Source organism: Catharus ustulatus, chromosome 4 (genome assembly GCF_009819885.2).
Source record: "Catharus ustulatus isolate bCatUst1 chromosome 4, bCatUst1.pri.v2, whole genome shotgun sequence".
NCBI lineage: Eukaryota > Metazoa > Chordata > Aves > Passeriformes > Turdidae > Catharus > Catharus ustulatus.
In genome coordinates this window covers 13,919,450-13,934,842 of record NC_046224.1, presented here as the reverse complement: position 1 = coordinate 13,934,842, position 15,393 = coordinate 13,919,450, and the positions used below count along the sequence as shown (strand labels likewise).

The following is a 15,393-nucleotide window of genomic DNA, read 5'->3' as shown; positions in this document are numbered from 1 at the left end:
TTAAATGTGGGCAAATTATGACACTTTGTAAAACAGCGTTTTGAGCATGTTGGAAACATGAGTATCTAATAATTAAGTTTGAAACTATTCCATGCTTGCTTAGCAGATGAATCTCTCACATGCACAACCATACTGCATAGCTGTCAATCAGAAAGAAATAGTAGGACTGAATCCAAAAAGCCACTGCATCACTGCTGAGAAACTTTTGCTATAACTGCTTGTGTTGAGGTTGAACAGGAAACCGAGAGCAGTTGCTAACCTTTCAGTGATCCTTTCTTCCCTTGCTGACCTCTAATCAGCATGAAGATAGAAATCATCCAATTTAAACAGAATAAAGAGAAAAAAAGGCAATATATTTGAAAAAGGAGATGATGCAGGTGAAGATGAGAAGGGCAAGCTGAGTAAAGAGCTGAGAACCAGGAGTGGAGTCTAATGAAGAAATTTAAGACAAGGACCCAGGAAACTGGAGGAAGTTTAATTGAAGGAGTGTTTGGGAGACTGCTGGAAGTAATGGGGGAAGCTAGAATGAGTCATTCTGAAAACCTGAGTGCTTCAACACTAGAAAAAATATTTTCATAAAAATATTGCCAGAGTCTGTTATAATTCTATTTCAGATCTAAGTTAAGTCATGCCAGTTCATGCCCTATTTTAGACAACATTCAATACATATCTGGGTTGATGCAGCTATTTCTGGGCACAGGTTAGTCTTTAATTTCATGTCAAATTGGTGTTAAACCGGTCTGCTTTGTCCTTCATGTCTTTCTTCTTTTATTAGTAATCCAAATTAACTTGATAAACAAGAATTCTCTACCAATGTAAACTCTGTGTAGCTGGCATGCACTGTACCATTTTATAGATGAAGAAAATTAGGTGAGTCATGTAATTTGCCTTAGGAAGGGCACAATGAATCAGTGAATGAGCCAGGAATCTAAACTGAGGAATTTCTGACCTCCTGTTTTTTTTTGGAAATCCCAACTCATGCTTCCTGCTATTTTTTCTCATTACACTACCGAGATAACAGCCTACTTTTCTTGTTTAACTTGTGCAATGCTCCTATTAATGTTAACTGGTTTTACTTAGGCACTGATGAGCCAACAGTGTTGACCTCACAAGAAACTCGGCTACTTAGTTACTGTTGCTTAATCCTTCCTATCTGTAAGTTTGCTGTCTGTATTGCTCAAAACCAAGCTCAGAATTGTCCTCTTTGCTTTGTTTACATACTAGAGGAGGAAAAAACCCACTTTGGTAGACAGAAAATTGTTCAAGTGAGCAAGAGAAGGACAGGCTCATTGTTTGTATGCCTACTTGGGTGTGTCATACTTAAATTCAGAATGGGGGTGGGAACTGAAGGAACAAGAGACAACAATGAAAGCCGAGAGGATGGGAAGGCTGGACTTGCATATTAATGAGAGCTTGCCTGTAACTGGGAATTTCCTTTCACTACATTTTTCTTTTTCCTTTTCCCACCACTTATCGTTTTGTTGTTTTTTTCTTCCTCTGCCTTATGTATTATTTCATGTTTTTTCCATTCTGTGCAAGAGCAGTGTAGAGTTGGCTCATATCCTGATTTTTGCGACGTGCAGAAATAAGGATATGAGCCCATGCTGCTACAGAGTGGGAAAAGCAGTGCTAAAAGGAAGCGGTACAGAAATCAGGGCAAAATTTTCTAAGATCCCTCTGCTGAAGGAAGAATTTTCAGTTATTCTCAAATGGATGACAGTATCATGTTTACAGGACTGCTGCTAGGCAACTTCTTATTCTCTACAAAAGGAAAAGTTAGTCTTCATATGTAAGGGAATATTTCCAAGCTAGGTCAAAAGGAAACAAACCAAATATCTGGGGTTATCAGATCCGAACTATATTATAGACAGGCAAAAATACCATTCCATAATTTGATACTTAATTCTGCTTCTCTCCTGATGTTTGCACCTAGGATCACCTAAATCTGCTGTTGTCTCTCCCTTCTGCTTGGTCATATCACCTGAACCTCACAGCACCTTTCCCCTGGGTGAATGAGCTCTATGGTAATCCCTGCAACAAAACAGAGACCTGTTCCCATAAAGTGTTCAGAGAGAGACAGGCAGATACCTTCTGGCTCAGTCCACCTTTATGTTGTACACTGATTTTGCAAATGCTGCCTATTGCTCTGTCTTTTCTCTTGGCTCATAATTTCCTTTTGAAAAATATGTATATTTAAATAAAGATGGAATATTTCCCTGAAATGAGTGGATTCAAATAAACAGGGTAGACTCTTTCTTAACAAGCGCATAAATAAAATTATTCTTTTAATTTTTAAAAATTTCATTTACTGTTTGTGTTCTCAGGGAGTTATTCTCTTTAGTCTGAGAAATAGGGTGGGGGTTTGCTGGTTTTTGTTTTTTCATTTTCTGAAATATGTTTAGCCTCTACTGACCTTAATTTACTCTCCAGTCAGTTAATTGCACATGGTAATCCTCTGTACATACATAGAGAGTCTCAGTGATTTTTTTACATTTCTGCATGATCATCCTCTGAGAGATGCTTGGCAGAGTAGGGGAGGAAGAAAACAACAAAACCTTGATAAGATACAGTCCCAAAATATGTTTCCACTAGAACTGACTGAAATTGTATATGTAGTATACAGTCACCTCGTGCTAACAATTCCATTCTGTGTGCTGGCAGATCGTTCCCTTGCCCTGATTATGTTGCTGACATTATGCTCGTGAGGGAAATTCCTTCCTGACTCCAGATCTGGTGGATTTATAATCCTGTTGATGTAAGCAAAGCTGCCTGTACTTATCTAAGACTCAATTGTCCAGTCCATTCTACATATAAAGCTCCTGTTGAAGTAAATAGAATGGCACACAAGTTGCTGGAAAGATGATCAGGATCCTGGTATGGTTTTTACTCTAGAACCATAGCTACAAGATAACTTTAATGCAGCACTGCCCTAACAACAAAAAAAAAGCAGGTCTTACTGTTTTTCTCCATCATCAACTGCTTGTCTCTCTTATTCTCTACACAGGTACAAATATTCATGCAGGCCCACAATTTAACCAGTGAAGTAAAAATTAGCCTGGAAACAATGAGTAAATACCTAATGTGCTTTCTTAACACTCAGCCATTATTAGTTTTCATGCACCTAAACTTTCTCAGCAGAAAGCCTTCAAAATTTCAAGAAAGCTGCCTGTTACCTATCACACTGAACTAAAGACTAACTACAGTAAGGGAGAAATGTAACTTACCAGTGTTGCCCATTAATAGTAGCAGTTTATACTGGAAATGTTGATTTCCTGTGTACTTTTATGATGGAAGATGGGACACAGAAATTGTTTTTATTTAGAAATGCAGCTAGGGTGCCTTATGAGAGCTGCAGTTTAGAAACTTCATGGTCCTATTGTTTTCTGTTCACCAAGCTCTCTGGTCAGACAAAAAAGCGTTGTAGTGCCTCCTTTTTGGGTTGTCTAAGCTTTATCTTTCTGTGGCTCTACCCCTCCTAAGGTGAACTAACCAGACCTAGGGATTCAATTTTCAATCTAGATGAAATCTCAATGATCCAATTACTTAAGACCAGCAATTACTGTTAGTTCCCTTCACTCTCATAATGCCTTGACTGCAGCTGCTTTTAGGATCTTCATCTTTAGAGATTCTATGTGTTGCCACTTAGGGAGCAGTTCTGCCTCAAAATTTAATGTCCATCCTCTGTTATCTTTCGGTTACTATGCCTTGGAATTCCAGTGCCACGTCAAGATAAGCCAGACAAGCCTCACACTTAGACTGGAGCTTTGGATATGACCCTGATCATAGCTGGTGCAAGGCATTAAGGTATAGATGGCACAAAATTTCGGTCATAACCCTGTCAAGCAGTGAGCCATACTGTGCACAGCTCAAGGAAGAAGGGGTAGTGTTCAGTGGGTCATTGCTGAGCCAAAGCTGAGCAGTGTCTGGGACCATGGGCAACAAGATGCCGTGGGCAGGAAAAAGCCAACTGCCAAGAGTTGTCCGTCATGCTAATCAAACAACTCAGGGAGAATCAGAATTAAGGAAATCTAATTTCCCTGGATTTGGCCACGAGGTTAATTGGTTCTGGCATCTCACCCCACACAGGTTTCGGGACAAGCTAAAGCTGATCTCGCCTCAGCAGCTGCCGTGAGGAGAGCCCGACGCCTCTCGGCTCTGCCCATGCCACAGCTCCCAACGTGGCACAGCAACAGGGCGGGTCACTCCGCTACTCCAACCGCCACCCAAAACTTGGCAAAAATCAATTCCCGTTTGGCTTGGCAGCCCGACAAAGCCTGACCTCGGCGGCGGGGCCGCTCCCGCCTCAGGTGCGCCCGCCGCCGCCACCTGCCGCGCCCGCCCCGCCCCGCCCGCGCCTTTCCGGCCGCGGCCCCGCCGGCTCGGCCGCGCCTGCGCAGCGGCGGCGGCGGCGCGGGGCGGGCGCGGGGCGGCGGTGCCGATGCTGCCGGACGGTGCCCGGTGCGCGGTCGCGGCTGGCGGTGGGGCCGGGAGCGGCAGCGGAGCCGGGAGCGGAGCCGGGCGAGCCGGGGAGCGGCGCGCCCGCCGAGCAGCTCGCGGCGCGGGGCGATGAACTCGCGCAAAGGTACCGCGCTGTGCCGGGCGGGCGGGAGCGAGCGAGCGGGGGGGGCTGCGCTGCCGCCGCTCACGCCGGCTCCCGGCTGTTCTCTTCTCCCGGTAGTGCTGGCCCTGCAGGCCCGCAGGCGGCGGCCCAAGCAGTCCGCGGCGGCCGGCAGGAGGGACAAGCACCCGGCGCCCCACAAAAAGTGAGTACGGGGACCCCCGACCTGCCGGGACGGAGCCTCCCCCCGCGACCCCTCCGTTGTCCGCGCGTCTCTCGCGCGTCGCGCCCGGCGCCCCGTGCCCCTCCTGCGGGGCCGTCCCGGCTGCCCGGTCCCGCCGCCCGCGGGGCACACGGCGGCTCCCCCGGCACGGCTCGGCACGGCACCCGCCCGGGCCGGGCCCTCCCACCGGGGATGTCGCCGCGGCCGCTCGGGGACCGTCCCCAGCCCGGCTGAGCATCCCTCGGTAAGGCCGCCCGGTGCCCGCGGGAGCCGCGCCGGGCGCTCCGGCCCTGCGATCCCCCGGTGTGCCGGGGATCTGCCCAGCCCACGTGTTCCTCTCGATTCTCCCTCCCGTTCTCTCATCTTTGTGGTCTCCTTTCCCAGTGCTTTCTGTGCTGAGGTTTCTTTCTGCATCATTGTCCCATCTACAGGCAGTCCTCATCCTCCTCGGCACCATCAGACTATTTATTTTCCCTTCCCAGATGTGTCTAATAGCTAACGATGCTGATACCAGCATCTTTGGTTTGTTCTAAGTTTCTGTTAATCTGACAGATAAGAACAGAAGTTGTTCTCTGTTTTTCCCTTCTTGTTTTCTGCTAGCCCTTCATGTTCTTGTCACTGTCCAGTTAATCTTTTCTCATGATACTTGTTCACTGAACCACATAGGAACATTCTTCCATCTCTGTAGTCTTCACACTTTTTCCTAGGACAGTGTGGCTTTGGACTATTTCGTTTTTTGTCCTTGAAGAATTACATGCTTCTGTCACTAACTTTCACTGTGTTCTGTTCAGTGGGACTATTGGTGACTCATTAGGTTGCCAATAGGCTCTTGTCTTTGTTTTTGTTACGTGGGAATCCAGTCTACCTGCTTTGTTCTGACAGGGAAATACATCCTGGTGTCACTTGTCCCCCTTTCCTCCTAGTTGGCTGGTCTTAGAACTGGGAAGCAGTGAATGGATGGATTTATATGTGGTGGGGAGAAATGTTGCTATGTGCTGTGGCAAATGATTCAAGGGAGAAGGCCTTTTTCTTTGTGACTTCTGTTGGAAAAATAATATATCTCTGACAGTGAAGTATTTGGTTTGCTTTTTTTTTTTTCTAGTTACAATGAATGGGTGCTTTTTTTCCCCTTTAGGATGGGTAAAAATAACATAGATGAGGTGCTGGTGTAGTGGTGATCAGAATTCAGCAGCTAACTTTTGTTCACATCCTGTTTCACTGGTGCTGTTTCCTCCAGCATTGTGTAAAAGCTGTATTACGCTTTCACTTGTTTGAATTTGGAGTTACTGCCGTGGAAACAAATGTTATGTGCAAGGTATGCAGTAATTGATTACCTTGTTTCCAAAAACCTTTGTTTTTGTAGTGTAGTTTGTAGTGTTACATGGATTTGTTTTTTCCAAATTTGAAAACGGAAATAGGTTAAATTTCATTGTAGCTGGATGTTCAGAGTTATTTTTGAAACTTTCAGTTAAGTCTTAAACCACAAGGTTGTTAATAAACTTCTATTCTTAGGTGATAGAGCACTTAATACACTTCTCAGTGGAGCTAAGTGTGATGTTTTGCTGAATTAGTTTGTTAAAAGTTTGCTTTCACAGAAACTTACTAAGTACAGAACTGGTAGTGTTTGTGTTTGCTGAAGAAGCTGGCTACTGTTAAGTCAGGCTGCACAGTCAGGAGCTGGCCATTTGCCTGACTGAGTTGGCATTTCCAGATGTAATGCTCCAATCCCATCAGTTGCCTCATGAAACAAGTGGTTTTGCTGTAGTTGACAAGAGCCATCTTTTCTCTTCTGCTATGCGTGTTTTCTCTTCAAACCACTCCTATTCTGTTTTGTGCTTCTATGTGAAAGCAAAACTCCTTTCAAGTTAAGTCTCCTTGCAAATGGTTGAGGCTCCCAAAGTAAAACCAGCATCAGACATTTTCAGTATCTCTTTTGTCCTGTTCCTAGCCTTACTTTAACTGCTACAGCATATCCTAGTGTTGTAGAGGTGTATGGTATCTGTGATGCACATCAAATGCACAGGCTCTGCAGAAGAAAATGTTAATTTGAGGGTTAATGTTAATTTGAGTTAATTTGTTCACTGCAGTAAAATTGTGGGAAAAAATAGCTGGAGTTTTTTGTATTTTATTTTTTTATTTATTTTTTTTCTCCTGAACTGTGGTTTTTAGGAAAACTTTTCTCTGCCAGGTCAAAGCTTTATGGAGTAACTTCCATTGTTGCTGTTAACAGTGTGCTTCAAAGGGAACTGCAGGACTCCTCTTGTAAAATTGGTTAGGAGAGTTACATCGTATTGTAGCTTACTTGCAGGCTTTTGTTTGGTGAGTATTCAGGTGATGACACAAGAAGAAAAAGTTGCAGTACTGTGAATAGCTTTTTGTCTGTTATGACCTTATTTGCCAAAGAAGGCTGTAAGATTGGTCCTGTAGCTGCTCAGTGTTGACCCCCTAAGTCAATGGGGAGAACTGGTTGAGGTGAATCTGGGTTTTTTTTCCAATAGGGTGGGAAAACAAAGAAAATAGAAACTAAGTGTCTTATGCTTTGAAGAGGAAGTACTTTGTCTTGAATCAAGACTATATCTATACTTGCATGTGTTTAAAAGAATTTACTTGGTATGGTTTTACTTTGAAATCAAACATCCAGGCTACTGAAACAGTGTATCTCACTGTATTAAGATAAGTTAGCACTTGATTTTGGTTGTAATAGATGAATTTGCATGCAGTGTGTACAAACAACTTATGTATTTTTTCAACTGGACAAATGATTAATCAAAATTGTTAATTTGGGTCTTCTGCGATTTATTTCTCCTTAAAGTGGAGGTCTGCATTGAGAGAGGTCTGTGAAATACTGATTTTGGCAGATGCCTCAGTCTGTTCAGAGATAAACTTGCTTACAGGCAGACAAGCCTGTTTACTGTCCTTCACTTGGAGCTAACAGATGGCCTCAGGTACATCTACCTTTTGCATTCAGTGGAATGGGAGACTCTGTGTTCAGACTAGTACTGGCTTCAACTGGGTAAAACCTCTACCTTGGATATATTTGTTTGCTTGGCTCTATTTCTAAGTGAATATGACAAAAGCCAAGTGAATACCCAGTTAGAGTTGTCCTCTTTAGCGTGTCAACTGTACATCTTTATCCAAAGTTAAAAGAAAGCATTTTGTAAGTAAAAAAAATCCAGATGATGGTGTGTGTATGGAGAGAGGATTATGTGTGCTGCATATTTTGATGAAAATATATAAATCCAGATACCAAGATTGATTTTGGTTTTGTTTTAGAACGGGTGATGTAGACCCATGTGATGCTACTTTGCAGTGGTGCAGCACATCCATGTTGGCTAAAATGAGAAGTGCCAGATTTCTGCACTGTGTACCTTCCAGATGTCTAACTCCTTGAAACCACAAGTATTGTATAGCTATCAAGGTTTAGGATATATTGCATTATTATGGACTCTTAAATGTGTAAAAGTCATACACTGCCTTTGTGTTTCTCTACCAGTGTTTTTCAGCCTCTTTCAGTAAGTTTTTTTTTCTTAGAAGCAGCACCTATTAGGTAGTTCCTGTTCCTGTGAGTACTGGCTGAGTGTGTTCTGGGTGGTGACCAAAGGCTGCAGATGAAATTCTTGGCCTTTCTATAAAAGAGTCACCATAAACTCACACAGTCTGCTGGGGTCTTGTATCTGTCCCTCAAGTGTAAGGTTTGTGAAGTTGTTGGCTGGTGTTTTTCTTCTTGGGATGATTTACTGAAGAATGTCAGAGAAGCTGATGTTAAATTTTTGAAAGCTTTTAAAAGAGGAGAATTAGGAAATATTTGGAAGGATAGAACCCAAAGTTATGCCAATATCTAATGAGTAAGGTGACCTCAGTTCTCTACTGAAGAAAGGAATAGGACTGATGAAAATGTGACTTTATAGCAGTTGTATTCATAATTGATCCCTTCTTTTTTAGAAGTAATTGCTTTTGTTGTGATTCTACCAGACTCTTATCTTTGCAATCTAACCTATATTTTAATAATCGATAACTAATTCTGTTCTAATTGCCTATGGGGACTTTGGGAATGGGCACTATTTTACTAGGTTATTTAAAAAGAAAATTAAAAATATTAATATTTGAAGAAACAAAAAATTGTCTCTCTGTCATTGCAGTTCCCAGTATTCAGTTTGTCTCATCCTTCATAGATTTCAAGTGATAATCCTTGCTTCCCAGTTCTCTTAGCAAGACTTCTTTTTCCCCCCCTTCTTGTTTTCCCATTTTTCACTTTTAATCTGTTAACAGTTACACCATATGGTAAGTGTAAGAGGGATGGTCCTATTTGAAGTGCAGAACTTTGACAGTAGTCTTCTCTGTCCACCATCTACCCCAGTAATACACCTTTCAGGATGAACTCTGCTTTTGGAAACTATTGTATTTGGATGCATCTCTGATAATGTGCAGAAGGTATGTGGAGAAGTGGCTGGGAAAATAAGCCTAATATAATAAAGCATATGTGACAGAACAGAATTGCAGCAGTCTGTATCTGAGCCTAAGATAACCATAGAATAACTTTTTGTATTTAAAAGAAGATATTCTGAACCAGCTTTTTGGCTGAAAAAAGTGGTCTAAATTTCAAAGTGCACCTCTGTAAAAGTACTAACTTTTTCTGTATTTCATGTGTACTGTTTTTATTTTAGGCTATACACTGGAAAATCCTGTGATTAAAATAGTATATGTGTCTAAATAACACGTATTCTGGTTTTGTGCAGCAAAGCAGTTGGCAGAGTTTTGACTTTTTATATCTATGTCCTCCATAATGAAGAAATGTTCTGCTAAGGAAGTCTCTTTGAGTGTTAATTCTGAAGGAATCTTATCTTGAGCTTCTTGGTTAAAGACAAACTACTGAATAGACCCTGGTGAAATAATGCTTCTTGACAGTGTTGGTGCCTCATTGTTTTTCCTCAACGGAAGTTGGTCAATTAAAAGTCGATAATTTGAATGTAGGAGATTAAAAGAATCAAGGGCTTAGGTTGCCTTGAGCTATTATCAATGCTTAGTTTGCAGTTTTCTAAAATGGGAGGGAGTATTCCATTGTTAGAGGTCAATTATATTTTCCTATCCCTGAGGAAAAAAAATTATATCTCTACTGTTCTTGTTGCAATGATAAAGGTCAGAGCAGTCTAGCTACAGTATATGTACCTTAAATTCCCATTTAAAATCATTGTTTACTACTTTTCAAACTGAATTAAAATTGTATTGGTTTTGTATTCACGTTTCTAAAGAAAGCTCTCTTGGGACACGTTTCTTCTCTTCGCATTGCTCTGCTTTTTCTAGTCTCATGTTTCACCCTGGTAATTTCTCTGTGTAATGACTGTTTGTCTGCTGCTTGTTATGCTTGTTGTTGCTCACCTGTATGTGTTGTTATTCCTTCATCACAGGCTGGGATGTAGATGTTTTTAAAAAATCATTAAAATCCAGGTAAAAAGTAATTAAAAGAATGCCAGCTAGGTGCAGCTGAGACTTTAGTTAAGTAAGGTACTTGACTAAAAATGTAATAAGTAAAGCGAACTTTTTAAAAATAGCTATCTTAATGTTTGAAAGCTAATGTTTTAATGCTTCACTATAAAATGTTGTTTACATTTATGGTTATTGCATAATTTACATTCTACTGTTTCAAAAAAGATTATGTAGAACTAAAAACTGCTGAAAGAAGGAGGTAGTAAAGGTGGTTGAGGATATTGGGCAGCTTAATTTGTGACTAGTACATTTCACATATGTAAAGATGATTAAGGAGCATTTTGAGATGCCTAAAAAATCATTACAGGTATAGAAAGGGTGGAAGAAATATTACAAAGCAGTGGTATTCAAAGAATTACTTCAGTGGGAAAAAAAGCCCAATCCAACTTCTTTTTCTACAGTACAAGACACAGAATGTGGGCTTTGCAATATGTTGTAGAGTCCCAAGTCCCAAGTGGGTTTAAGAAAGATAAGACTGATAACCAGAACCATCAGTAATTTTTAGGAATGTCAGTGCAGTGTGATTTTCCAAGCCCCTGTTTGATGAAGACCTGTCAAGCAAATTTGTTCTAGTACAGAGTGATCTACTTGTATACTCATCTCTAAGCATGTGTTTCTAGCACCCAGTGTATAATACTGGCCTAGGTATGTATTTGACCTAAATTAGTGGGGCAGCCCTTAGATTTTCAAGGCCACTTCTGTGGATCACTTGCAGCTTCTGATGGTATTCACAAGCCTGACAGGATCTGTGAGACTGGATCCAAACAGGATGTTCTAATGTATGGTACTTCTGCACCTGGCTCAGGAAGGAGCTGTGTAACTGGAGTTAGCTCCTAAATCAGAGTGTACAGCGTTTGAGAATCCAAGAGGTGTGTTTTAAGAAGAGCTTTGTGCCCCAGAACAGGAAAGTTATGATGATAGGGTAAGGAAGCTTTCCAGGGAGTGAAAAACACTGAAGGAATGGGCATGCTTGAAATGCTACTTTCCTGTAGGCTTTGATGCCATCTGCAGGTCTGAGTTTGATGCCAAAATGAGCCTGGGATTGCTTTAAAGTTGTGAATCTAAGAGTTCAGATTATTTCCTCACTTGCTGTGAACAAATAGCTTTAAGGTTTCAGTTCTCATGCTTATGTAATAGCTCAGTAGTTCACTCACCTGTGAAGTAAGACTTAAGATGCCTGAGGAATTTCAAGCTTCTTATTTCAACCTGCTGTGTGTGTCAATCATAAGATTATAGACCATGCTAGGCTTTGGTGTGCAAGGCACAGCCAGTAACTTCACAGCCCTCCTGCTAATAATCACGAGCATCAGACTGATGGAGTTGGAAGGTGAGTGATTAAAAGGGGAGTGTTGTTATCAAGTTTCACTAATACACAGGTATCAGCATGTTGCTTGACTGCTGCCAGGTAACTCTGACTTACAAAACAAACACATGGTGATTTGGTTAGAATGAGCCTGTATGGTCATTAAATGATTTTTCTTTTTAGCGTGGCAGTCACAGTTCAGCATTTTTATAAAAGAGGGAGCCCTGAGGAGATCAGAGGCTTAAGCTTGCTTTCAAGTTCCCTTTCCTGGTGTCAGAAGGCATAGTATGACAGATCCCTTTCGCTGGAATCTGTTCCCAGCTGAATGTTGTGAAGTGTCAGGGAAACCTGAATACAACCAGGAGCTTCATGATGCTATTATGAGTTCTAGCTCAAAAGAATAAAAACCATCTTCTTGGATAATAGTATCTGAAAAAGCATTTTACTTTTTTTTTAAGGTAGTCTGTTGCTCAGGGTGACCTGTTCTGTGTAGTAGTAACATGGTGTCTCAGCACATGTTGGTATCCAATCCATGATGCTTGGTCCCTAGATATCCAATCACATTCCACTCTGCCTCTCTTTCCAGTGTTGGAGATTTTGATGTTTCTTTTTTTTTTTTTCGTTTCCCAGAAATGTTTTCTATTCAGTAACTTGTAAATTGGATTGTGTCAGCTGTGTTGAGAAGATGACACACAGTGATTTTGGTAGTTGCTTCCACACTGTGCATTTCATAGACACTCTTTAATCAGGAATAAGCAGTGCTGGGAATCAGGAGCTCTGTGATGAACTCAGCAATGCTGAGTGGGCAGACATAATTTGGGCACACCAGCCAGTTAAGGCTCTTGGAGAAGCTGGATGTGAAAACACAGTATGTGAATCTCAAGTGGACTTAAAATGTGAGATAGTGCTATAAAGAACCATGCTGAGGCTACCACTGTGTTTTAGATCACCTGATACCTGTTACATAACTGCTTTGGTATTTAACATGGATCAGTTGCTTTTAAATGTTGCATTCTCACTGCTAATCCAAGTTGTTTAGTAAATCCAGCATTTAAAAACAAGGTTGAAACTATTTATTCTAGAGACAATACCTATTTTTCTTTATTTGTCTAAAACAAGTGTTATTGAGAATTGATTAGTTTATCTAAAAATGTTGCAACAAAGTTTGACAATTTTTTAATATATTATTTAAGAAACATGGTGCAGAAAATAAAATTATTTATCCCGTTCTTATAATTGAAAAGTAGTGTACTTGTATTCTTTAATGTTTATTTCTGAAGCCAGAAAATCAGTTTTGTGCAATGAGAATATTTGTCTTGGGAATAAAGCTGTTTCTCTTTTAAAATGATCATTTTGATCTAATTTTGTGTTTCCAGAGTGACTCTCAGTAGCTCGTGTCTCACAGAGTGCCATATCTTGGCCTAATTGTAGCATTATGAAAACTTGAGATAAAGTTTAAGTAGATCAGACTTCATTCTCTTCCACTTGTACCTTCTCTGCAGGTGCTGCTTGTCTTAATCCTTGACTTCTGCTTTGCCATGCCAGTGAAAACAGACTTTTTAAAAGCTGCAACTAAAAGGAGCATTAAAATAAACTACACCTGAATACATATATTGAAGCAAACCTACAGATTTAATTTTAAAAGTTTTGCTGTTTTCATTGTAGTTTTTTCTACACACCAGTGTATGGGATCACTGTATGTATGAGTGTCTGGTGAGCAGAATTCATTTTACAGTTAAAATTCTAGACCTTTCTTAATGGATTGGCCTGATATTCTGCCTTTGCAAATGATGAAAAAGGAACATGAAAGCTTAGGGAGCTATACATGTAAAAAGGAATAATTCATTCTTCTAATTGTGCTGCAATCTGAATCAAACAATTTGACATACTTGCCTTGTTATGCTCCTTTCCCTCTTTAAAACAATCAACATTTTAGGTAAGTATGTCAAGTAGTAAAACCACTTAAAAATATAACTATTAAACTGTAAAAGAAGGTCCTTTTATGATGATTTTAACCCCAAAAAGTCAAGTGTCAGCAAATATCTTTTCAGTTTATTTGTGAGATGCATAGATTGCTAAAAATCACTTTATCTGATTTCTTCAGTAAATGGGAATTTTTGTGGAGGACATGCATTTAATTAGAAGTATTTGACTGAGATTTTAGATCAGAAAGTGACATATATATGTCAACAGTGTCTCTCTTTAATCTATACAGTATGTGTTTAATTATGGCAAAAATAATGAAGAGAATTCAAGAGTTAGCAAAAACTTAAAAAGCAAACCAGACCTCATGGGATCTCTGTGAGTTGTTTCTTAGCATCAGGACCTGATGGGCAAAGTGCATGGAACATGCTTGTCCTGTTGGTTTATCCAGAATGTTTTTAAGACATAGTGATGTTAATATGCAAGGGCAATGGACCTGAATATGTGCCAGCTTCTTCCTAATTACAGTTCACAGCCCGAGGTATTAAGTTGAATTGAAACTGTGCATAGTTTAAATTACTGTGTTAAACTCTGAACTCTGGCATACTAGATTCTGGCAGGTTTGACTTAGCAATGAGCTATAAACAGAGCAATATCCAGCAAGAAGAATTTTAATTCTCAGAGTCTGCTTTTCATACTGTTTCTCAGATTTTATTCTGCAGTAGTATTTCAATGTTGATGCTGTGAAATTTACATTGTTAATAAAAGAGCTGCTTTAAAATAATACTGTACAGCTAAGCAAAAGATTTTATTGCTTTTTGGTGCTTCTATCCTTTATTGATTTTCTTCTCCACAGTTTGTGCCAATTCTGCCAATATTTTATTTTTGAGAAAATATGTTACAGTTTGTATTTCATTATTGATTTGTATTGGTATAGGTAATAAGTAATAGTTATATATGTGCACGTACATAAAATACTGCCTTTATCTAAGAAACTTAATTTGGGAGTCTTTCAATATCATTTCAACTCAGTAGATAAAGTCCCTTTTATCTTCATAGTAGCAGGGATGAAGTGTGTAATCTCTTAGTGTTCCAGGAGAGGCTTAAACCACAAAGTAGGAAGATTGGTCCCCTCTCACTTCTTTGCCTAGTATTGTCACCTTTCTTCTTGGGTTTGCTTCTTGTGGCGAGTCTCATTGATGTATGACAATTATAAACAAGTGAAATAATATCGAGCAAGCTGCCTTCTTTTTAAGATCATATGGTTTCCTTCAAACTGATCACATGGAAATAAAACCAAATCAAGAATTTTTAATGCATATTCACCCTATTTCACAGGATAAGATTTAATTTTGGCTTTTATCAGCAGCAATGGAAAGCAGCAAAGGCCATATTTGCTGCCAGTAAATAGAATATGCGTAGAATATCAGAATGAAGACTCAGTGAGCATATAGTGACATTGCCTTATCTTTGCAGATATACATGAATATAAAGGGGGAATGGTTGGAGAAAAGAAGTAGAAGACAGGGCAGAGCCAGAGTAAGGGGACTATTCAGCAGAAGATGGAAAGACTGATGTACAATGTAGGGTTTCACTGATGGGGAGAAATGTGCATGTGCTCCAGTTAATCTGAGCAGCCATACAAATGCTCTAATCTATGGAAATTGGAAATGGGGACCTAGTGAGGTGAAGAGAGCATGTCTGTTTGCATGTATAAATAAAATGGCTTGCTATTTCCCCTCTGAGTAACATATTGTTACTCTTTTCTTTATGGATACTGGGAAGGAGGGACTCTAATGACTGTTCCACCTCTGTGCTTTCTCAGCCTGAAGTTCTTCACTGCTTGTCTCCCATGTTTGCAGCAAGGTCTGCACCCACCAGCTGCTGAGGTGTTCTGTTAAT

General features: G+C 40.4%; 1 protein-coding gene across 3 annotated transcripts in view; it reads left to right on the top strand.

Moving 5' to 3' along the window:
- Positions 1 to 4,530: 4,530 nt before the first annotated feature.
- The window catches only part of SRPK2 (SRSF protein kinase 2), a 127,565-nt gene continuing 116,702 nt past the window's right edge, over positions 4,531 to 15,393 (top strand). For all 3 annotated transcript variants that reach the window (XM_033057639.2, XM_033057638.2, XM_033057642.2), the window contains exons 1-2: positions 4,531 to 4,582; positions 4,679 to 4,763. In XM_033057639.2, the coding sequence (XP_032913530.1) occupies positions 4,567 to 4,582; positions 4,679 to 4,763 (101 nt within the window). In that variant the 5' untranslated portion in view covers positions 4,531 to 4,566. The remainder of the gene's footprint in view (positions 4,583 to 4,678; positions 4,764 to 15,393) is intronic.